Consider the following 24,512-nt stretch of genomic DNA (forward strand, 5'->3'; position numbering starts at 1 on the left):
CGTAATAATATAGTCAATATATTTTCCTGCAATGCAATCTATATCTATACTATTAATAAAAACAATATCATCAACTTTAACTTCCCGCCAAAAACACTCCTATACTAATGGGAATATTCAAAATCAAACAAGGATATCATCAGAAAACATAATCGATCTAAAACATATTTTTCAATTGCAATATATAATATTTGATGTTATAATTTATATAATTATATATCGATCCAAATATTCTTAATATATTATAACAAATCCATTCCGCGTACGGGTGAAAATACTAGTAAATATAATAGCATCGATCGGTCATGTGGTAGGGCATGTATATTTTTATTTTCCTATTTTATATATTAAAATATAGTATGTAATATAATATAAATATTTTCTTTCTTTTTAAAATATTATTTTTTAAAAATTAAGTTAGTCCAGGGGCCGCTAACCCACATAGGGCGAGGCCAAAGAAATTTGGACTGCAGGCTTCGCGGGACGGGCATTGACACCCTAGTTCCAATCATTATTATGTGGACTATGCTCCACCCAACTATGTGAACCATACTATCAAATAATGTATATTCAGTATAAAAATAATGTACATTATATTCAGAGAATGTACATTATTTGTGTACTGAATGTACATTATATTGTATAATGTAAATTATATTATATAATGTAAATTATATTGTATAATGTACATTCAGTATACAAATAATGTACATTTAGTACATTAAAAATGTACTTTTTGTTATGGTCCACACAATACTATGTGAACCATATACAGCACTATGTGGACCATGGTCCACATAATAATTTACCCTCTAATTCTCATCCGTACAATTTATACTCCTTTTTAGTTCTTCTTGAATAAAAAAAAAACTATTTATTTTTATGAATTACTGGTAAATTAATTGACCTTATTCAATAATGACTAATGAGAAGTGATAATCGTAATTCGTAAGTGTTTTATGGTGGAAGCATGAATTTAACTACAAGATATTCTCAATGGAGGTGTTTGGTAAATAGCTGTTAGCTAATAACTGATTTGTTTAGCTGGTATTTAATAGCTAATTGTGTTGGCTGATTTGACTAGTTGATTGTATTAGCTGGTTATAAAAAAGTGTTTGGTAAATTAGCTGTTTACTATTAACTGATTGCATGTTAAATGACCTTTAAAGGTATAAGTTATTTTAAGTTTTAACTATAATAAGGTTATAAACTCTTATGGATAAATGCTTATAAAATTTTGGCCACCAATTACACTTTTTCTAGAAACATAAATGTATTATTTTTATTTATTTAATATTATTAATTTTAAAATTTTAAATTCTAAAATGATTTTATTGAAAATTTATTATTATTAAATGAATAACCCACAATCATCATCATCATCATCATCATCATCATCATCATCATCATCATCATCATCATCATCATCATCATCATCATCATCATCATCATCATTATTATTATTATTATTATTACTGCGACGACAAACCCACCCACCCACCTGTATTCTTCAATTAAATGCTAAACCCAAAAGCCAAAGCCCAAATCAAATCAAATCCCTAAATTAAACCCTCTGCCCAAATCAGAGAAGAAAAGCGAGAAGCAGTGGAGAAAAAATGAGCGAGAAGCAGTGGAGAAAAAATGAGCGAGAATCAGGGGCAAGAAGCAATGGTGAGGAAGAAGGGCGAGAATCAATATAGCAAGGATGAAGATGATCGATTTGGTTAGGCTTTTTCATTGTTTTTGTTTTTTGTTTTGTTTTTTTGTTTTTTTTGTTTTTTTTTTTTAAAATTTGTGAACACACAGGGGGTGTATTTGTTGTGTGTTCAGAATGTTGAGGAGGAAGACTTTTGTGATAAATTTTAATTTGTGAGTTTAGATGTGTGTTCTTAGTGTTGTCCATGGCTGCCAGTGAGAGGGGGTGAAGGAGATAAAAGAAGAAGACTGCCAATGAAAGGGGAGAAAAGAAGAAGAATGATGGGTAAATTGGTCTTTTGGAAATTAATTGCAATCATCCGTCCAAAAACGTTGCTTCAGTCAGCGTTTCAACAATTAGCTTATTGGGATGAATCAGCTGGAGGAAAAAGTCATTAACCAAACACTCATTTCAGCTTATTGACTAAGTCAAACAGCTGAAAATGGTCAAATCAGCCAATTTTTGGCTGATATGCCAATAACCAAACACCCCAATATATATCATGGACTAGGGTTGACATAGTATTATGAACCACAGATTAAAATAATGAGGTACATGATTCATACTTGTAAAGTACATAATTTCATAACATAAGACACAACAAATCATAACACAAGACACATATAAATGTTACATATTTACTTATTTTTAAATCTGATTTAGGTACATAATTTGTGTTCATAGGTACATAATTTGTGTTCATAGGCACAAAACTTCACAACACAAGACACATAAATTCATAGCATAAGACACAATTATTAATTTATTTTATATATAGAATTCATACTCATAAAGTACATAATTTCATAAAGCAAGACACAAAAATTCATAACACAAAACACAAATACATGAATCAAGTCCATAGTGCAGGGTCAGCCCGATCCTTGTTATAACGATTTCAAGATATTTAGCATTTTTCTTAACATACACCCTTAATTACGCAATCAAATAAGTAAAGTAATATACGTATTAATTATTAGTTAAAATTTTATAATGTGACCGGGAATATTTGAGAACGAAGGTATGGGGTTGTTGGGATCGGAGTTGGGACTTGGGAGGCATTCTCAACCGAAACATTTAGAAGTTTGCTGATCTACTAAGATTCCATTTTTTCAATTTAATTAACTTTTGTAATTTGTTTAAACAACCACCATTTTTATTTTTATTTTTATATTTTATTCTTTTCCTATTTGCTTGAAATGAAAACTATATACTCCTTCAATCTCATTTTATGTATACTATTAAGTTAACAAAACTTGACTAAAGTTATTTATAATTAGATTTTCATAAGTTCTGTTTAGTAACATAGTTAGCTTATCAGTCAATTTTGACTTATTTGATCACTGTTAGCTGTTTGATTTGGTTAAACAGTCAATATAAGTGTTTGATTAATTATATTTTTATAACAATTTATTGCTCCAAAATGTTAAAATTCAAAAAATTGCTCAAAGCAGCTTTTTTGATTCGCTTTTTGAGAAAGTCATTTTGCATGTAATCAGCTATCAGCTCATTTACCAAACATCTTTCTACAATCAACTAATGATATCAACTAGTAAAACTCACTAACCCAATCAGCTAACAACTATTTACCAAATACCCCCATAATGTTAAGTTTAGTATTAGAAATTAGTATAGAAAATTGAAACTTTATTGTTAAATATAAAAAAATTATTTTAAAAATAAAAAAATAAGCAAAGAAAAAAATGATTTGCGTGAATAGGTAAATGAGGCAAATGGAGTATTATGTTGTATTATAATAATAGAATAGTAAATAAATATCATTCTTACAACTTATAAGTATACATCCACTACAACAAATTGCAACACCACTAAATAAACTAAAGTACAAAACCAAAAAGCCTAATAATAATAATAGTAATAATAATAATTTAATTGGGTTGAAATAAATGATATGTGATTCAGATACTACATTGTAACAGAGTCAGTAGTACTAAAAAAAAATGATATGTGATTTAATTTGAATGAGTTTAGTTCTTATTTTTAAGTAAAACGTTACGAATTGGATAATAAATATTGGAAAGTTTCCTTCAAATTAGAACTTTGATTTTTTTTTTTTGAGTACAGAACTTTGATTTAATTGAGGCTTAAAATTAAAACTAAATTTAAAAAATATAACTAGCTCACACTTTAGTAGTTTAATTTGATAATTTATATGTAACTAATAATTTAAATTAAATTTTGAGATAAATTATTTAAAATGTGTATCATAATATTTAGAACACATTCATAGAGTAAGTCCGCTTATCTAAGATTTTAAGCACATTTGAAATAATACATAAAAATTATATATATATATATATATATATACCTAAATCTTAAATTCATTTTTCTCCTAGTGATCAAGTACCATTACTATAATAAATGATTAATTTATATTCTACTTTTTATTGTTAAAATATTTCAAATATAATTATTAGACAATTAATCACATTATAAATAATATAAAATTTTAATACAATTCGCATCAGGTATACTAAAATGGCAGAAGCTTATATGGCATTTTGAGTGCGTTTAGTAAATAGCTGTTAGCTGATTGTGTTAGTGAGTTTGACTAGTTGATAACATTAACAGATTGTAGAAAGATATTTGGTAAATTAGTTGTTAGCTGATTACATACAAAATAACTTTTTCAAAAAGTTGATCGAAAAAACTGTTATGATTAGTTTTTTTTTTTTTTTTAATTTTAACGTTTTGAAGCAATAAGCTGTTGCAAAAAAACTAATTAATCAAACACTTATATTGGCTATTTAACCAAGTCAAACAATTAATAGTGATCAAATAAGTCTAAATTGACTAATAAGCTAATTATGTTACAAAATAAAGAATTTTTTTTTATGATTTTGTAATTTGGTGATATATGTTTTGAAATATTTTTTAGGAAAAATTGTAATTTATGCCCTCCATAATATGTCAATTATATGTGACTCCTGAACTATTAGTAGTATAAATGTTGTCAATCAATTTTTAAAACGGTACGTATATTGCTTCAGATCTGTTTAAAAACGGTACCGTTTTAAACCACAAGTCTATTATGAGAGGGAAAATATATGTACCATTTTAAAAATTGAGGAATAACATTTACACCTCTAATAATTCAAGAGTTACATTGATAATTGACATGGGAGTGACATAAATTAAAATTTTTCCTTATTTTTTAAGAAAAGGAGAGAGGAGGTGAGTGTATGACACGCACATGATCAGGAGCGTGGGTGTGTTACTAGATGGAATCCCATCACGATTTAGGTGGTTTCTGTACAAAGGAAAAGGAGGCGTATCCTTACGTTTTTCTGGTTCATTTTAGTTTTTGAAACCCAAATGTTTTCATTTTCCTAAAATGCCCTTGTCACCCTTGCTTATTTACTGTTTTGCATTTTCCCCCAATTTATACTTTCCCCTCACAAAATCGGTGACGAACAAACCCTAGAAAGCCAAATTCATCTTTGTAGCTGAGTTTATACAGGGAGAAACCGATCGAGAACTCAAAGAATCATTATTTATCAACATATTTAACGGAATTTCAAGGAAAAAGTGAGTGATTTTTTAGAATTTGTGTTTTAATTTTAGGATTTTATAACCCTAATTATCCAAATTCTAATCTTTGATTGATTAATTTCTTTCAGCTCTTTTTTATTTTAGACTCGAATTTTTTGCTTGGATGTCTGTTGATCACATTTTAGAAATTTTTAGAAAAATTTTACTGTTCTTAATGATTTTTTAACTGTTTTTTCATCATTTATAATTAGTTTTTATCACTGATTAACTTTTATCTGAGTTCAGTCTGATCATTGCTTCTTTTTTTGATGTAATTTTTCTAAGTATGAAAATTTGATTATTTATTGACACGGTTGTTCAGTTTTGTTTGCCCAGTAATTAGTAATTAATTAGTAATTACAGTACTTATTTGTGCATTTTTCCATCAAGAAAGGAATTCTTTTGCTCTAGATGTTTACCTTTGTTTGAAGGTTATTATTATTTTTCCTATCTAAGTTCTTTTATTATTATTATTATTATTATTATTTTAAAATTTCCTTTTTGAATTAAAGTACATTTTGGTTAAGTCTATTCCACTTTTTTTGTTTTGACCGATATTTTGTATGGGCGCAAAAAAAATATACTTGCTAAATTCTTTATGATTTGAGATTCTGGTCCACTGCTGTGATTGATTCAAAGAAATCTGCTTTTAGATTACACAAGTTTGTTCTGATCTATCTTTATCAAGAAACTGAATATGTTTTTTTTGGTGTTACAGTGATCTTGTGAAGGAATTTCCTTTACTGTTTCTTACATATTTCTGTTTTTTTTTTTGTTTGGTTATGATCAGGTTTAGTTTGAATTGGAGAACCCCTGCCCTAATGAGGTTTAAACGAGGAAGCAAAGTGGAGGTAATGAACAAAGCAGAGGTGCCAGTCTCATGGCGCAGAGCAGATATATTGTCCAGGGATGGCCATACTTATACTGTGAGGTTTGATTCGACTTCCCCAGTGAAAAATGAATCAATGGTGGAAAGGGTATCAAGGAAGTTTATTAGGCCTTGTCCCCCTTCAGCACAAGGTGGAGAGAGTTGGTTTTGTGGGGACATTGTCGAGGTGTTTAATGACTATTCATGGAAAGTTGCCATTGTTCTCAAGGTTTTTAGAGGAGATTACTATTTGGTGAGACTAGTTGGGTGCTTTCAGGAATTTAGCATTCACAGAACAGAAATGAGAAGCAGACAATTTTGGCAGGATAAGAAATGGGTTTTGATGTGTAAGGTACTTTCTTCTTATTTGACCAATGCTCATATTTAGAACTAGAGTTGTGTCTTTACATCAATCATTGAACATTCAGTTTGCTTGTTGGTTGAATTTTATGAAGTTTCTTTTGTAATGCATTTTATACCAGTGTACCAATCTCCAATGTTATCCGTTCTTTAAATTTCTTTGCAATTAGATGTGTCTATATTAGAGCCATTCTGATCTTGTATTGTTTTGCTTTTATAGGGTAATGGAGAATGTGGACCTGTCAAATCTCAGAAACTGTCAACTTCTGATTTTTATCAAAAGATGAGCTTCCAATTGCCACGTCCTGATCCTTGGGCTAAAACTCAAGATGACACTAGATTTCAAGACTCTCATGTAGTCTCTGCAAGATCTCTGAAGAGGATGTCTCCATACTGCTCTTCTGCTGTTGAAACACACTCTGGAAACTTCCAGAAACTAAGAATTGTGGGCGCAAATGGACAGAAACAGAGAGTAATTCCAGCACCCTTACTGAAAAAGGTAGATGATGTTGCTTGCCAAAGAAAAACTCTAGGTGAGAAAAACATGCATGCTTCCTTTAGTGTCGCATCAAACAGATACAATGAAATGGACAAAGCAAAACTAGATGGTGCCCTTTGCTATTCCTATATGAGAAGCTCAGAATCTAGTGATTCTGATAGGGATGCTAGCTCTGTTGGCAGTTGTAGTGTTACTAGTTCTAGTACAATTAGGTTCAATTGTCATTCAGTACCAGTTCCTTGTCAAGTGTCAGATGCCCCTTGTAGTGATGCTGAGTCAGTTTACTGTTCAGGTGATGAGGAGGGAAGTAATCCTCCTCCTCTAGAAGAGGATTTTGCAGAAAGTATTCATAGGTTAGAGTTGCATGCTTATCACTGCACTCTGGAGGCACTGCATGCTTCTGGGCCCTTAACTTGGGAACAAGAAGCATTGCTGACAAATCTCCGCATTCAACTCCATATTTCAAATGATGAACATTTGATGGAGTTAAAGAACCTAATTTCTCCTAAAATTAACAATTATGCCAGTTAATAGTTTGTCAAGGGGCTTTCTTTGTTTCTTGTATATAATAGGTTCATGTTTCTCCACCCCTTTTAGAGTTGTAAAAGGCAAGTTACATGCCCCATTTTATATCTATTGTCTTGGTAATTCCCCAATTTCCCTGACAGGAGCTTTTGTAACTAGAGGATTGTGTAATAAATGTTTTCAGCAAAATGTAAAAAAAGATTATGAAGAATTGCGTATTTTGATTCCAATCCCTGTTTCTTTACTAAGTTTTATTCTCAGTGCATTTGCATTCTGTGACTATAATGTATTTGTGTGGCAATTTAGAATTGATATCTGAAAGCAGAAACATCTGATATGAAAGTTGTGCTTCTGTGTTTATCAGAACCTATAGAACATACAAGCACCAAATGAAAGCGGCAGTTTATTTTATTGTATTCAATGGTAAGAATACCTGGTTGTTTTTTCTTTTATATGCAACACCTTCCTGTTATGGATTATCATAATTCTGCCTCCTTTCAAGTTTCTGCAAAACTTTATTGCACATTCTTTTGCTCTGATTGGACAAAACTGAATCTCAGATGGTCATTAGAATTTGTAGAATTTAGCATAGGGGTTTATTTCATGACTTTAAATTGTCTGTGACTGGACCACGCTACTTGGTTTTGAGTAAGCATGTATGGACTGGAATATCTTGACTTCACAATTTGGCAGCATATGAAACCAATCCCTTTTAAGGATATTATTCATATATCCCCTGCATTTTCCAGGGTCACAGGTGGAGGCGTGCATCCTTGAATATGATTCTAGGGTTTGCTGCCATTCTAGTGGAATAGACAAAGAGACGATTCATGCGTCCAATTGTACACACAGCATGGCCATCCCCTCGTATCACCTTTTTTCACTGTATATTTGTTTTGCTTTATCTATTTTTTTTTTTTTGATTTATTTCAAATCAGGGTGGACTACTTTCACCACTTCTGTAGGTGGAGTAAGTGAAGGGTTAGAAAAGATTGTGCCGCTGCAATCTACATTGAGGCTGCAAGGATTATATCTTCCACCAACATGTTAGGTGGTTTCTTTCTGGAATTTCTTCATATAACTGGACAATGGTTATCTATCTTATTCACCTTCTTCAAGGATCTCTTTTTGGATTTCTATTGAAATTTGAAATGCTGAATAACAGTAAAAACATTTCTGTCATTAATTTTCAGCATTCAGCGCTCAATTCTGTATGGGGAGTTGCTGCTAATGCTGAAATACCATTCAGGGTTGTGCACCTGTGTAAAGTGGCAGGTGATGCCAACATTTCGGATCATCCTTTATGTTCATTTGGATTGTACTGCATGTTCATTTGACCAAGTCAAATGAATATGAGGACAGACTAAAATGAACTTGAAGATTGCTTATTTGATTTGAATTTTCACTGTATTGTGAGCACTGACTGACCAATATGCCAATTATCAAGCACCCAGATCACGATTGCTTGTTTATTATCAAAGGGTCATTATGTCCCACAGATTGCAATTGGTTCAGCAACGATTGGTTTTCAAGGCTGAATACTGCAACACTTGGCGATCTTGGAACCAATGCTCTTGGGCTCTATGTGTGAGAGAGCTCAACGAATATCTATCGTTACATTAACAAGGTTTGAAGTCATGATATTATATGTTTTAGGGGAATCAAACTTCTTCAATACTAAACACTTGAGCAAGGTATCTCTAGTTGCTTATTATTTGAATCAACTAAAAAGAAAAAACTAAACTGTAGTATTAGAGTTGGGGAAGAAGTGAGTTCTTGTTCTTGAATGGCCCGCTTGACTCGTGAACACTCCCAAGAGGACTTTGACCTAGAGTGGAGCACTAAGAAAGAATGGCTTTGCTATATGAAAGGGACGAGATGATGGATACCATGGAGGGATCCAAACAAGAAGAAGTTCATATCAACTCGGCGATGAGGTTTAGGACACATTCTTACGCCGAGATGCTGACAAGCGCGATTAGGTTGACGACTAAGGAACGGGAGATTCAAAAAGAGCTAGAGAATGTCTTCGAAGATGAAGATGACGATGAGGACAAAAGTGATAGTAATTGCTTGGCAATCTGACTCACCAAGGTGGAGAAAGCATTCCTTAGGCGACCATGGTGAATAGCTTTGATTGTCAAAGTTTGGGGGAGTATGTTGGCTACAAGTCTACAACTATCCGCTTTGTAGGATACATGCGTTGTGGAGATAGGAATCGTCGTTGGACTTGGTAGCCCTCGAAAATGAGTTCTACGTGGTGAAATTTGCCTGAGTTAATACCCAATTTAGTCATCGACTATAATGATTTTTCTCGATTTAGTCCTAAACAACTTTTGGGGCTAAATCGTCTAATGGGTAAATTGGGTATTAACTCAAATTTGCTTAAGACTACGATTATGCCAAATTTGGAGCCCATGGATGGTGTTAGACCATTACCTTACTATTAAAGAATGGTGCTCGGACTTTGTCCGTAAGGATAGCCCAGGTGGTAAGAGTACTCTATCTACGGTCGAGAGGTTGGAGGTTCGATCCTCAAACCCTTGGGTTTTAGCCGGTCAGCTATAGGTAACCTAGGTTGGTTTGGCGAGGAGAAAACCTCGTTTTAACTGAGAAACTTATTGTCTAAAGGGTCAAATTCATGGGATTACTTATTGAATACTACAAAGTACAATCTAATTTTCTTGAGAAAAAGATTGGATGAATAATTGGATGATGTCACTAGCCTTGTATTTAGAGGGAAGTTTGCTTGGCTTTATGTGGAGGCCACCTCACCAAGCCATTACTTGCTAGATTATTGTTGAATAGGATAATACGAAAGATTGAATATGAAGGTATACATGTCTGTTTAAAGTGGTTTATGGCCACAAGAAGGACTAATTTGCAATTGTGCACTAGATGAAAGAAGCAACAAAGGCAATCGACAACAACCCAAGGAGGTGCGACATGATGCTACCATAATGTGAGAGTGGAAAGGGTACTTCAGAATCCAAAGTAGAGAACTAGGAAGATCAGGCAAGAGTGGAAAGGGTACTTCAGAATCCAAAGTAGAGAACTAGGAAGATCAGGCAGAGAATGTGGTAAACATTGAGTTTGGCCCTTGTGTGTTAGCCAACGGCTTCGGAGACCTCCAAGGATCCAAACAAGGAAAGAAAACTCAAGAGGCAAGGGAGATACTAGAGTCAAAACCAGGGGAAATGGTAAAAGCAGCCACAATAATATATTCCAAGCATTTTGTTTGTGATGGATGGCTTGTCTGATTTGGAAGATGGCTATACTAATGCTCTAGAACCCATTGATGAGGGTATTGTAACCAAGAATGGCAACTATAATTGGACCGTTGGTCACCGTAGTAGGAAAATAAGGAAACTAGCAAGCCAAATTTATGAACAATAGGTTGATGGTGGCTGAAGTATGAGGCAAGAATAGAGGGAGGAAGGCGAGCTAACAAGGGTTTTGGGAGGGGGAAACGGGAACGGTGCTAGGAAAAAACCCAACCAAGTCACAGCAGAGAGTGAACATGTGGTTTTCTAAGGCAAGAACAGAGGAACCATAATCACGTGCACCATTGTCAACTTGAATGTTGAAGTGCCCATGTTCCATTGTATTGACGTTATTAGTACTAGTGAGTATTTCACTAACCTTACTAAGCAACACTTTCAGATGTTTGAAAATCATCCCATGGAAGAGGATGGTCTTCCTGATGGTGAGGAGGCGCTAGTTGTGCCCATTGACGTGAAGCCAAAGTAGACTTGTTCCCTTGTTTGCAGTACATGCCTCTCATGAATTGTGTGAGTTTAGTATTTCCTAATCAAGAATCTTATTTATCTTTATTAGCCCAACTATTTGAATATTGAATATCGCTAACTCTAATTGCGTTTGTTCAACCAGATAGTTTGACAACAATATATCTAATGCGGAAAAGTAAATCAAACACAAAGTAAAAGACACAGAGTATTGTTTACCCAATTTGATACATTCGTACCTATGCCTGGGTGATTACCATCAGTGAATCCAATTCATACAGACAGTAAGAGAACACCTTCTCAACCCAATCTGTGATATACCTCACACGGTAAACACACTATCTGATGAAGCTATAGAGGATTTTCGAGGCTAGAGATCCGTGCTAGTCCAAAAAATCCCTTTTTGGAGATTCGCGTTGTCATTGTTTGTCTCGTTGACTCACTCACCATTGCACCACAGTTGTATGGAGTACGGTCCATAGATAAAACTTTGTAGAGTTTCTTCTCAAGAATCTTCTTAAACTCAGATCATCAATGGTGTCTTGAGAAGATGTAATCTCAGAGTATATCACTTGTAAATCGTAGAGAGAGTTTCTTGATATTCAAATCTTGAAGAATATTTCTTGTAAATCTAACTTCTCTAAATTCTATTGAAATCTCTCTATAACCAATATATATAATATTCTGGATCTTGTAAGATAAGTAATCCTTAGGATATTCCATGTAACATGAATTACTATCTTACCCTTGAGGTCTTTTAGTAAGAGGTGGATATTCTTGTAAAATAATCTTAAGACGCGTAACTGTTTTTCCAGTTGTAGAAGATAAGTCGGTGTAGTTCCAACGGCTAGTTTCCAAAGGCTTTGGTGTAGCTTATGTTCTGTCAGATCTCCAATTAGCATACTAACTAGCACTTAGACCAAACCTATCTATTTTCCCATAATAATTCTGTCAATTACAAGTTGGGATTTACAATACTAAACACTAACAAAATGCATTATATTGAATTGTCAAGGTGCAGCTTCTAAGGCCTCCCTTAGAGCTGCTAAGCTTCTGGTTTGTTCCCATAAACTCGAAGTCCTAGGACTTCTACAAATTGATGTCTCTGGTAACCAGGCTGACGACATTTGCAATAAACTAGGTTTTGAAAATTGGATTAGGGTGGAAGAAGTTGGGTTTAGCGGTGACGTTTGGCTCTTTTGGCAAAACTCAATCACATTGAACGTTGTGTTTACTCACCCTCAGTTCATCCTTGCGGAGGTTATTGACGGGGATGGGAACACTTGGTGTCCCTTGGTCATATATGGAAGTCTTTCTCCTTGCCTGAGGAGACTACTAGGGATGACCTTAATAAACAAACTAAGGGGATAATCAAGCTTTGGCTTGCGACCGGAGACTTTAATTCTGTTTCTACAATTGAAGTGAGCAACCCGACAACTTCTCATAGCAGCGATGCAACACATTTAGTATCTGAATTTTTTATGGGGTTTCTTCGACTTGGGGTATCGGGGCCCTGCCTTCACCTGAATGAGATGTAACAAAGATAGCACATTTAGATATGCTCGTTTAGACCAAGCCCTGTGTTGTGGATTGGATGGAGACATTTAGTGCTTCCTTGGTCACTCACCTCCCCATGACATTATTGGGCCATACCCTAATTTTGGTACTGGTGGAAAGGCATGTGCATGGAAGACGTCCTAACCCATTCATATTCTAAACCCCATGGATCACTCACCCTAGATTTGAGGATATGGTTCGCAAGGAATGGGACGATGAGAGTGAAATCACGACAAACACTAGGAAGTTGGCGTCTGCTATGAGAAAATGGGATAAAGATGTTTTTGGCAGCATCAACCAATGCTAGAAAAGATGTTTGGCAAGGTTAAAGTGGGTTCAACGAGCACTAACCACCAGCAGGAGGGCATGGCTCCTCAAGCTTGACACAAAACTGAGAAAAGAATTGGATGATATGCTATATTAGGAAGAATTTTCATTGGTTCCAAAAATCGCAAGGGGATTCGATTGTCTTGAGAGATAGAAATACTAAATTCCATCACAATTCGACTATTGCCCGAAAGAGAAAAAACAAGGTTCTAGCTTTGCGGGGAGACCATTCCTAGCCAATTGATTATCATCCTTGTTAAATTTTCTCAAAGATTTTATCAATATAATGAATTTGGGTTAACATAAGGTCATTCAGTCTTCTAATGATTTTAATACCAATGATTAAATCCACCAAACTCAACTCTTTCATGTCAAATTTCGAATTTAACATGTTTTTGGTAGATTTTGATGATTTGATCATTACTACCAACGAAAACTATATCATCCATGTATAAACATAGAATGACATAACGATCTTCTATATCCTTTATATAGTATCATCCATGTATAAACATAGAATGACATAACGATCTTCTATATCCTTTATATAGACACACTTGTCGCTTTATTGATTTTAAAACCATTGGTAACCGTTGCATGGTCAATTTTTCAGTGCCACTACTTATGCGCTTGTTTCAAATCATACAATAACTTAACCAATTTACAAACTTTCTTCTTTTGGTATAGAACTATAAAACTCTTAGGTTGTTCCATATACATTTCTTTATCTAATCATGACTCTCATGTTGCTTATAGATTTTAGTTACAAGTCTAGCCTTATATTTCTTAATGGAACCATCTAGTTTCATCTTATGTCTATAGATCCATTTGGATCACAAAGGTTTACAACCCGAATGAAGATGTTATGTTTCCCATCATGGGCAAGAAAACATAAGGAAAAAGGAAGAAAGAATAATAGTTGAAAAAGGAAAATAGGAAAATATTGGGTTTGCTTGAGACCCAAAACTCCCTTAGACTGCTTTTGGGATTGAATTTCTATCATCTCTTTATTCTAAATAACACTTCCTTTTATAGGGCTGATTACAAAGATTTATAAACTAAGAACGATTAATGAGATGGGGCCGTAGAGTGGTGAAATTGTCCCACGCAGTGGATTGTTTTTGAAAAGGGTAGCAGCCTTCTATGTTGAATCAACATGAGGCTGATTAGCTGACATGTTGGCGTGCATCAGTGTTGCTCCCACATGTGGGTGATCAACAATGATTGTGAATGATGAATCATCCACGTTGAGTGATGTAACATTGCCATCTCTTTGCCGAATTCCTAAGGAAGTGTGCGTATTGATTTTTGGTGTTTGGTCATTGAGGAATTTTGTAATACATTGCTTCAGGTCATTGGGATATTCACCCAATTCTCCAAGGAGGCATCTACATATCTCTTTTGCTAAGAGTTTCAACTCATTCACTAATTCTTTGGGAGCTTCAAACTCAGACCGAGTGACGTCCATGACGCTGACAACGGAACCAATATGTGATCCTGTCATGTGCAAGAATGCAAGAAAACATAAGGAAAAAAGAAGAAAGAATAGTAGTTGGAAAAGGAAAATAGGAAAACATTCAATCATTATTGCATGGACTATGGTCCACACAGCTGTGTGGACCATGGTCCATGCAATAATTTGCCGAAAACATTGGGTTTGCTTAAGACCCAAAACTCACTTAGACCCATTTTGGGATTGAATTTATGCATTCTCTTTATTCTAAATAACGCTCCTTTTTATAGGGTTGATTACAAAGATTCCTAAACTAAAAATGATTAATTATTTGGTAGTTTCTAAATAATTAATCTACCTAAACTAATTCGAAAACTAAGAGTAATAAGTTAAATACTCCGTAAATATTTATTAATTTCTAAATAATTATTTAGTAGTATATTAATATCTAAACTTTGTAATTTAATAGTAATAAAATAAGACTTTCTCAGCATGTATATCAACTAGTTTCAAAGTATGATTTTGTAAAATAGAATTAACTTCACTTTTAATTCTCTTTCTACATTGTTCCTTTAGTAAAAGTCACGACTTCTACACAAGTTTGATGCCCTAACAAACATATCAAAATCGAATTCATTTTCAAATAATTAAGTTTTGAGTACTACTCTAACAAATATAGTAGAAAATATGGACTAAAAGATTTTTCAATACTAGCGTATTTGATACATCTAGGTTCGGGCTCATTAATTTTCTAATCCTCATTCTTATTATCCATAGCCTCGTAGAATTTTCATTTTGATGTGCTAGGTTTTTTGATAGACCTACTTTGAAATACGTCTTCAAAAAATGATACATTTCTCAACTCTACTATCATGCTCTATGCATTTTTGGATTATATATGGGACTCATTTACTAACAAGATAAGTCCGCTCCACATATTTTGAAGAAAATGTGAACTTATCAACATCACATTCATTATCTTTTTCAATGTGTAATTTTTACATTCAAGTACACAATTTGATTGAGGTGAATAAGGTGTTGTTCTCTCATGTACAATACCATGTTGGGCGCAGTAATTATCAATAAGTGTCTCATACTCAACACCTTGATCACTATAAAGCTAACAATACCTTTGATGTTTGTAGTTTAGCAGGATGGAAAAGTTTAAACGGAGATGGAATCTCCGAGTGTCGATCTCACGAGGATGACAAATTGGAGCTAAGTAGAGTGCATGACATTCATAGGTGTGTGTCACCAATAGTTACTAGGAGCAAAACAATGTAACAAGAAGCATTGGATGCAGAGGTAAAGAGGTTTAAATTAAAGTAAAAGCACAAGAAAGCAATTACAATGGGGAGTTGGATTCAATCACTTGAGCTTATGCATGCATTAGGCTATGGTGGACTTTATATGATGCAAATCATGACTAATTTAAGAGAGACAAAGGCACCATCACCAAGTTGCGTAGAACTTGGACTCCTAGGTCCTCATTCGGCTAGGACATTTTATCAAACACTTAGTCTACCACTCATTTCGGACCTAGTCTTCTCGGATCGTAGGGTGGGAATGTAAATGAGTTAGACTTCATGAAGTCATGAACTATCGCTAACTCCACTCTCTCACACTCCTCACTCATCCGGCCGGGAATGAGCAAGAATCGATGCTCAACATTATTATCCACACAAAAGCATAAGCATTAAGACACTACTGCAAGAATTTCATCTCTTAGAGTTTTGTTACTGAAGAATTTTCCTCTATTTGCTACATGTGTCATCGTGTATATGTATATATATAGTTGTTAACAATTTTGAGTGTTATACATATACATACATACATAAAAATATATATTATATGTATATAGTTTTTGTAAGAAAATTATAAATAATGTATTAATAGAAGTTATGAAATGTATATAAGGGTGTATTCGATTTAACTTTGGTGGACTTTTTAATATGAATTTTTTTTTAAAGTTTATAAATGTTTGTCCTACAAACTTTGGTTAAAGTGTCATCTCGCACTATGAACCTTTCCCAATTATTCATCCCGTACCATAGTCTTCAATAAGTGATTATTCGAGCCATACACCAATTTTTTTCCACTTAGCCTTTTTTGTAGGTTTTCCGGTATAACTTATGACATGTATAAGGTATACCGGAAAACCTACAAGAAAGGCTAGGTGGAAAACAAAAACTTGTTTATGGCTCGAATAATCACTTATTATGGTGCAGGATGAATAGTCGGGAATGGTTCATAGTGCGGGATGACACTTTAACCACAAACTTTTATAGACGCGTACAAAGTTGATGAAAGTTTAAAATATTTTAAGAAAGTCTGGAAAGATTCTATGAAAATTTTTAAAATCAATCACTTTAAAATTCTTTGACAATCTATAAAAAGTTTTAATTGAATACACCTCTAAAGTTATTTTTAATTTAATTTTTCATAATTTTACTCGTATATAGTATATTATATAACATTTATATCTTTATAAACTATATTACTACTGTTAAACACCCAAAAAATTACATTTAAAAATAATTAAAAATTACTCAAGAAAATCAACAAAAAAGAATGAATTGGTTTGACCAAATAATAAATCGGACATGTAAAATGAGAAAGAAAGAGTGAAAACTCTTTCTTTTTTTTTTTTTTTTTAATTTTTTGTTGCAACAAGAAAACTTATGAACATCCTTTTCCTATATACATTTCAAATTTTGACAAAACTATTTTTTCAAACTCGAACAACTTCTTACAAAGGGAGAGAGATTTTATGCTACACAATTCAAACTCAAATTAATCTCTAGCTTTCTCGCTTAGGAGACTTGAATCCATTTGACCATTAATACAAGGAGACCAATCACTTAAATGACATAACTTGAATCTGCATTGGTCCATTCCAAATTGAAAGAATACCCAGCAGAAATCCTTATCTATTTTTTTTGACAGGAAACTGACGAACAAGGCCCTCTTTGGTAAATGACTATTGGCTGTTTGGGTTAGAAGGTATGATTTGTTGATGACATTAGCTGATTGATTGTAAAAGGTTGTTTGATAAATTAGCTATTTGCTGATAACTGATTGGTATAATTTCTTTTATCAAAAAACTATTTGAAAATGCTGTTTTAAGTAATCTTTTGAATTTTAACATTTTGAAGCTAAAAAAACTTATTAACCAAACAACTAATAATGGTCAAATAAACTAAAATTGACTAATTATTTACCAAACAGCGCGGAGCTAAAAAAGCTTATTAACCAAACAACTAATAATGGTCAAATAAACTAAAATTGACTAATTATTTACCAAACAGCACCTTGATTGATTTCGCCAATGAGGCATCTTTTAGCAGAAATGAGATGTTTTAGATGCATTCAGCAAGATGAATTAACACTGCATACTTGCCTAGTATTTGAGGCTATCGCATGTCGATATTTGCAAAATAAACCCATTAAAGCAGGCCCATTCTGCTACTTAAAAACTGAAGTGCACCTTAATTTTGAATGAAATAAGACATCCAAAATTTTGAATTTAAAAAGAACAGAAAACGAAATCTCAGCTGATTAAAAACACCTTCATTTCAAATGATCCATTCATACATAGATCCACACTCTTAGGAAGGACATGAATTTATATGGCTTCAAATACTTCCCCACAACAAATCAGGTAAAAAAATACCCAAAATTAGTTCAATATCTCATAAAGATCATCATCATTCATTCATATTTCCCTCAAGTACTCATAAGTACCTTCCCAGTTGAAAAAAATGGTGACACCAACACAAAATAAAAGCTGCTGTTCTGCTACTAAAATATGAAGTGCATTCCAATCGGCCCGTTGAATTTACTCAAACGTGTCATCATCATCATCTGGAAGAGGTTGGCTTGCAGCAGCAATGAGCTCAGCCTCGTGCCTGAACAAAACAAACCAATTTAGAACCTAGACTGCAATGAATACTTTTACAACAGATGTTCACAAATGGAGTAGGAATGCAACGGGAGAAAAGGAAAAGAAAACATACTGCTGTTGTGCAGCTAAATCAATCTGTACTTCTGGAGGAGCAAGAGCGGGTGACTCGACAAAGTGCAAGTTTGGATCCCTGATAAAAAAGGTAATTTCCCTTATCAAATACCATGTTAAAAGCATTCAATTAAATATAGGCACACCATAATTCTGTGATGGATATATATGGTTTGACTAGTCATACCCAGCAAGTTTCCTAGCGAGGTAGAGGAAAGGCTTCTCAAAGTTGTAATTACTCTTTGCAGATATTTCGTAATACTGCAAGTTCTTCTTCCGATGAAAGGTAACCTGCTTAGCCTTCACTTGCCTGTTCTTCACATCAACCTTGTTTCCGCAAAGAACAATTGGAATGTTCTCACAGACACTAATCAAAAGAACAAATAATATTAGCAACAGGTATACCATACTAAAAATGGACAAAACTACAAATGATAAATTTATAATAATATGCATACCGGCAAAGATCACGGTGCCATGTGGGCACATTCTTGTATGTCAATCTGGCAGTCACATCAAACATGATAATTGCACATTGTCCATGGATACTGCAAAAAAGAACCACATAAGATGGTAAATCAATTCACAGGAAACAATAAAGTGTTCCACTAAAATAAGTCCACACACTTTCAACACACTCTTTATCTCCTCTCTTTATCTTAGGATAATAGAACCAAAATACTACTCAAAGGCATCAAGTACTAAACAAAAGCAGTAACACACTGCCTTACTATGTTAAGGCAAAAGCTATATTTCATACTATATTGATTCCAATAAACTAGAATAATAGACCAACAACAATGTTAAAAGAAAGGCCATACAACGCTCCAACAGATTGAAATTCACAAATACATAAATACAACATATAAGAGAATATTTGAAAAAGGCAAGGAAATGAAATCAAATTAATCACTTACTAGTAACCGTCCCTAAGACCACCAAATTTCTCTTGGCCAGCAGTATCCCAGCAATAAAATCTGATTTTTCCACAATTTGTGAAGAAATCCAATGGATGCACCTCCACACCTATGGTGGCTGTATCACCAAAAAAAAAAAAAAAAAAAAAAAAGAAACTTCAAGACTTTACTTATTAAATGATTCAAAACAAATTTCAATGGAAATAATCTTGAAAACTCACGTTCATATTTCTTCTCGAATTCACCAGTAATGTGCCTCTTCACAAATGTAGTTTTTCCTGCCAAAACCCATCATTGCAAGATTAAGAAATTAACATAGAAATCAAACCAACAACAATTCTTAATAAACTGAAATTCAGTGACTGAAAAACCACAAGTTAAAGTACCACTGTATCAAGCAATCAACAGATCCACTAAAAACAATAATGAATCAAATCAGCATGTATAATAAACCCTAAACCTTATTAAGACAGATCAACCCCAAAACAAGACGATCTTAAATATAAATGAAAAGCTATAATAAAATCAATAAAACAAACATTTCTGTACGATTAACATACTGATTCATCAATTTACATAAGGCTATAGATAACCAAAATAAAATAAACCCAAAAATTAATAAAATGAAACATACTAATAGCAACTCAATTATGATATATGCCCCAACACAATTTTTTCAAGAAAGTATTACTACATATAATTCAAAAAAAAAAAAAAAACTCACCAGTTCCACCATCGCCAACAATTACAAGCTTAAAGCTCGGGTAATCAACCGTCTGCTGATTTGGAAGTGCCTAACAAAATAGCAAAAAACACCAAAACTAATCAAAAACAGTGAAGCAAAATGTCTAGAAAAATCGGAAATTAAGACCAAATAACGATGAACTATCAATTAACAAGATTGAAAAACGAAAAGAGAAGAAATCTCACCATTGCGTCGTTGCTTGGTTAGGTCGAGAGAGAAAGAGACGGAGGCTATAGAGAGAGCAGAATGATTGTCCTGAGAAATTTCGAGATTTAGGAGACTTTATATACGCAGTGGGTGAAGGGTTTTTCAGAAAACCTAGACTATAATGCTAGTAGCTTTAGCCTAACGCGATATTCTAGACCGTCGGATCAAAGTTAGTGGGCTTCGAGTAGATCCTACGCAGATGTAATGTCACGTGAAAATCACGCAGATTCAAATTTTGAAATTTAAACCGTTGGTGGATATTTTATTTTTAGTTTATTTTGTGGCATTTATAGACTTTTTTTGTTTTGTTTTTTACATGGGTGATTCTAGTTTTTGATTTTTTTTAATTAATCATAAGTTCACAAGACTTCGTCCTAGAATTACTGCAGAAATAAATTATAAGTGGCGTAATCAATCCATTAAACAGATTATAGTTTTTATGCACGCACAAGGGGTTCAATTCAGACATTTCATCATTCTTGGACCTTTTTTATTCATAAACTTCATTTTTCTTAAGGAGAATGAAAAAAAAATTAGCTATTAACATTGTGCTCAAATGGCATATAGTGACTCTCCCATACGGGAGGTCATGAGATTGAGCCTCAGTGGATGCAATATTGACTCGTATTCAAAAATTAAAAAAAATTATATATTTTGGGACGGTTTATTAACCAAAAAAAATATGGAAAATTATATATTTTGGGACGGTTTATTAACCAAAAAAAATATGGAAAAATATGTTCTTAATAGTATTCATTGAAACTTTTAGGCCTTCCCCAATAGTTAAACTTGGGTGTGCATTTTGAGGAGTTTTTGTAAGTGTAATTAGGAAAGAGAAAATGAAGGTGGAGGAAAAAATAAAATGAAAAAATAAAATAAAACAACAAAACTGAAAAAAAAAATTATAAAAACTGAAAATGAGGGTGAAGATGTGAGGCACAGTGAGCTTCTACCCAGTGGGACCCACCACATTGCCAAAATCCAATATGTTGCAGGAGAAAAAAAACAGTTAAAATCCCTTCCTTCCCATTTGTAAAAAGCCAATTTACTGTTTCAAAATACCCTTAAAATTAACCATTGGGGATGGCCTTATACACTTTGAAGTGGTGAATTTTAAATTATTATTAGAGCATCCTTATCAATGGAGTTTTTTCGCAATTTTTAAGGAATTTTGTAAGTGTGATTAGGAAAGAGAAAATGAGAGGAGATAAAAGAAAAAAAATTGATTTATAAAAAAAAAAGAAATTAAAATGGTCTCTTGTTAGGCGCGCCTTTGGTGTTTGCCACGCGGGAAAGTTAGCCTTCATTTTGGTATTTGTGCTGCTCCTTTACTGTTCTAATATACATACTTTGCAGAAGAAACAATATATTCTCTCTCTTCTCTTCTCACTCATCCACATGTACCATTACTGTTCCAATAACTGAGAAATATACTCTGATATGGATGCTCTTATCAATGGAGTTTTTTCGCGGTTATTGAGGAGTTTTTGTAAGTGTGATTAGGAAAGAGAAAAATGGGAGGGGAGAAAAAAAAATAAACAAATCTGATTTAATAAATAAATAAATAAATCACATTGTCAAGCGCGCCTGATGCGCCCGTTGAGCGCATAAAGTGACAACCACACGTGGTTGTCACATGTATTATTAAAAGCAATGGGTCCCCAATTGTCAGTATTATTTCTTCATTTGCAGGTCATGCTTATTCCATCTCTCCCCCTCACCTCTCTCCTCCATGTTAGACTCAATCTGACATAAACCAAAGCAATAACTATTGGTGTGGATGGCCTTATAGAGTCTCTATAAACTTTTATCAATGATGTTAGAGCAAGCTAAATAGTAATGATTTTTTTTTTTTGGAGTTTTTGTAACCAACTAGGAGAGAAGAGAGAGAGAGGAAAAGAATATTAAAGAAAATTGACGAAAAATTAAAATTAAAATAATAAAAAGAAAAAGGCTCTTTCGCGAATCGAGTGTTAGTTGGCTGTAGTAATTTGTTTCTTAAATTTTAAAACTATACTAGTTCGAATTTAATTAGTTTAATATAAAATATAATTTGTTACGTAAATAATAATTTGGAATTTAAGTATTTAACAAAATAAAAAATACATATAAAATAAATAAACAATACCTTTGAAATTGTATAAAACATCAAGAGCAGAAAAGTAAATTAATTCCTCCTCTAACATTTGTCGGAGGTAAATGGTGTCGCACCATATATGACGCGGCACTATTCACCTCAACCAAAAAATTTGGCATTTTCCACAGGGTTGAAGCAAGAGAAAATGGCGGAATGGCTATGGAATATGGTGTTTTGCCTCTACCTTGGAGATGTTCTTAACACCAAAACATCAAAAATCTCGATCAAATGTCACATCATAAAGAATATTTTTAGCATATTCTCATACCAAGTTTTGGTGCAGGTTTGCCGCTAGGTGGGAGCAAGAAAATATGGTGGGGTGGTGATTAATTTGGTGATGCAATGTGCCTCGCACGGGGGAAAGTAGGGGGACTAAGGGCAGCTCTTACATTACCCTTTCCAGTCACAGCTAAGCTTGTATTGTTGCCAAGTTTCACCGTATCAACAAAACTTTCATCAAAATCTGTAAAGTATTCCTTCTTTCCACACATGTGGTTGCTGCAACCTGAATCAAGGAACCATGTATCCTCTTTATTGCCGTCATTTGCATCCATGAATGCCATCAACAACATTTCCTCTTCAGTTTCCACATAGTTTGCTTCCTTGCTTGAACATTCCCATTGGAAATGTCCTAGCTTGTGACATTTGTAGCATTCTATAGTGGCTTTGTCAAAACTCTGTCGTCCTCTGCCCCTTCCTCTTCCTCGATAACTGCCACGGCCTCGACCTCTTGCATTAGATTGATCACTAAAAGAAATTTTCAAGGCTTGTGCTTCCTCAGCCAATGAATTCATGTTCATTCACTGCTCATGCACCAATAAACTACTCTGCAATTCATCAATAGTTAACTTGCTTGTGTCCTTAGATTCCTCAATAGAACATACAACATAATTAAATTTTGAGGTCATAGATCTCAAAATTTTGGAGACCACATCAGCATCGGACTTAGTCTCTCCGTTTGCGTTCATCTTGTTAACTATTGAAAGAGTGCGAGCAAAGTATTCATTGACAGATTCACCAATCTTCATTTCAAGAATCTCAAACTCTCTTCTTAGAGCTTGCAGATGTGAGTTTTTCACCCTTGTTGCACCTTGAAATTTCTGCTTCATTGAATCCCATATGTTCTTAGCGGTATCTTTCTTAAGAATCGTCTCTAGAATCGAGCGGTCTAAAGCTTGAAACAGATAACTCTTAGCCTTCAAGTCTGTCAGCTTTAGACCCTCAATACGTTTCCTCTCTGCCTCTAATGAGGCACCACCTTCTGCTGCTGCAGGTATCTCGTTTTCTACGACAATCCAATATTCTTTGGATCGTAGAAAATTCTCCATGAGCATTGCCCAATGATCATAGTGTCCATCAAATTTCGGTACAGCTGGTTGCACAAATAAGCTTTCTGTCGCCATTCTTAATCACGTAGAGAGCTGCTGCTTTCTAATTTAATCAGACCCAGTGAGTGGCTCTGATACCAAATGTTGAGAATGAACTTTGACAGATAGAAAAACGCACAAGAAACTAGACAAAATTGCTCAATAATATTGAATGCAGAAGATGGCTTTATATAGCCTTACAGCATAACAGAAAAGAGAAAGAAAAGGAGTCCATTACTCCAACTACTTTGAATAAATCAAATGGAATTTATTAGCTAAACTTAAGCAAATCCCAACAAAAGCTACAACTTTGACTTCTAGAATTGAAGTAATAAATCCCCTTAATTACTTTGCCTTCAAGGATAGAACAATTAAAACAGCTGCTCTATCTGCGGCTTCCCATCTTAGTGACAGCAATGTTGTGCACATTCTCAGTTAAAGATATAGCCCCAGTTCTTTTCCCAACAGACCAGCCAAGGCCAGTGTTTCCCATTGCAAAGGATAAGGAAATCTAAACCAGGGGGAAGATCTTAATGCTTGG

At 33.8% G+C, this 24,512-nt stretch overlaps 2 protein-coding genes across 9 annotated transcripts; one reads left to right on the top strand and one right to left on the bottom strand.

Annotated features, from left to right (window-relative positions):
* The first annotated feature begins 1,513 nt into the window (after positions 1 to 1,513).
* LOC116019441 lies at positions 1,514 to 8,888 on the top strand. 8 transcript variants are annotated; one of them, XM_031259656.1, is made up of 5 exons: positions 4,929 to 5,245; positions 6,039 to 6,468; positions 6,697 to 7,009; positions 8,250 to 8,591; positions 8,694 to 8,888. In XM_031259656.1, exons 2-4 carry the CDS (start codon positions 6,070 to 6,072, stop codon positions 8,549 to 8,551), a joined length of 1,014 nt encoding a protein of 337 aa, XP_031115516.1. In that variant the 5' UTR covers positions 4,929 to 5,245; positions 6,039 to 6,069; the 3' UTR covers positions 8,552 to 8,591; positions 8,694 to 8,888. The 8 variants fall into 8 exon arrangements, 7 of the variants coding, with proteins under 7 accessions (XP_031115499.1, XP_031115516.1, XP_031115508.1 ...); XM_031259672.1 differs by lacking the exon at positions 8,694 to 8,888 and adding an exon at positions 7,865 to 7,923 and having other exon boundaries at positions 4,937 to 5,245; positions 8,250 to 8,320; XR_004098727.1 differs by lacking the exon at positions 8,694 to 8,888 and adding an exon at positions 7,865 to 7,923 and having other exon boundaries at positions 4,939 to 5,245; positions 6,697 to 6,975; positions 8,250 to 8,320.
* A 9,245-nt stretch (positions 8,889 to 18,133) lies between these two features.
* LOC115998489 (GTP-binding nuclear protein Ran-3) lies at positions 18,134 to 20,588 on the bottom strand. The gene is made up of 8 exons (XM_031238077.1): positions 20,446 to 20,588; positions 20,240 to 20,309; positions 19,737 to 19,793; positions 19,516 to 19,633; positions 19,057 to 19,146; positions 18,786 to 18,965; positions 18,600 to 18,677; positions 18,134 to 18,491 (listed from the first exon to the last, which is right to left on the bottom strand). The coding sequence occupies exons 1-8, from the start codon at positions 20,446 to 20,448 to the stop codon at positions 18,422 to 18,424; spliced, it is 666 nt and encodes a 221-aa protein (XP_031093937.1). The 5' UTR covers positions 20,449 to 20,588; the 3' UTR covers positions 18,134 to 18,421.
* Between the last annotated feature and the right edge of the window lie 3,924 nt (positions 20,589 to 24,512).

Source organism: Ipomoea triloba, chromosome 1 (genome assembly GCF_003576645.1).
Source record: "Ipomoea triloba cultivar NCNSP0323 chromosome 1, ASM357664v1".
Lineage (NCBI taxonomy): Eukaryota > Viridiplantae > Streptophyta > Magnoliopsida > Solanales > Convolvulaceae > Ipomoea > Ipomoea triloba.

Excerpts from the sequence above, each read along its gene's own strand:
- LOC116019441 (XM_031259639.1), top strand. The coding sequence starts at position 6,070 with ATGAGGTTTAAACGAGGAAGCAAAGTGGAGGTAATGAACAAAGCAGAG. Across the intron at positions 6,469-6,696 it reads AATGGGTTTTGATGTGTAAG|GGTAATGGAGAATGTGGACC; the intron begins GTACTTTCTTCT and ends TTGCTTTTATAG.
- LOC115998489 (XM_031238077.1), bottom strand. Across the intron at positions 19,794-20,239 it reads TGTTGGCGATGGTGGAACTG|GAAAAACTACATTTGTGAAG; the intron begins GTGAGTTTTTTT and ends GGGTTTTGGCAG. Across the intron at positions 19,147-19,515 it reads GGTCTTAGGGACGGTTACTA|TATCCATGGACAATGTGCAA; the intron begins GTAAGTGATTAA and ends TCTTTTTTGCAG.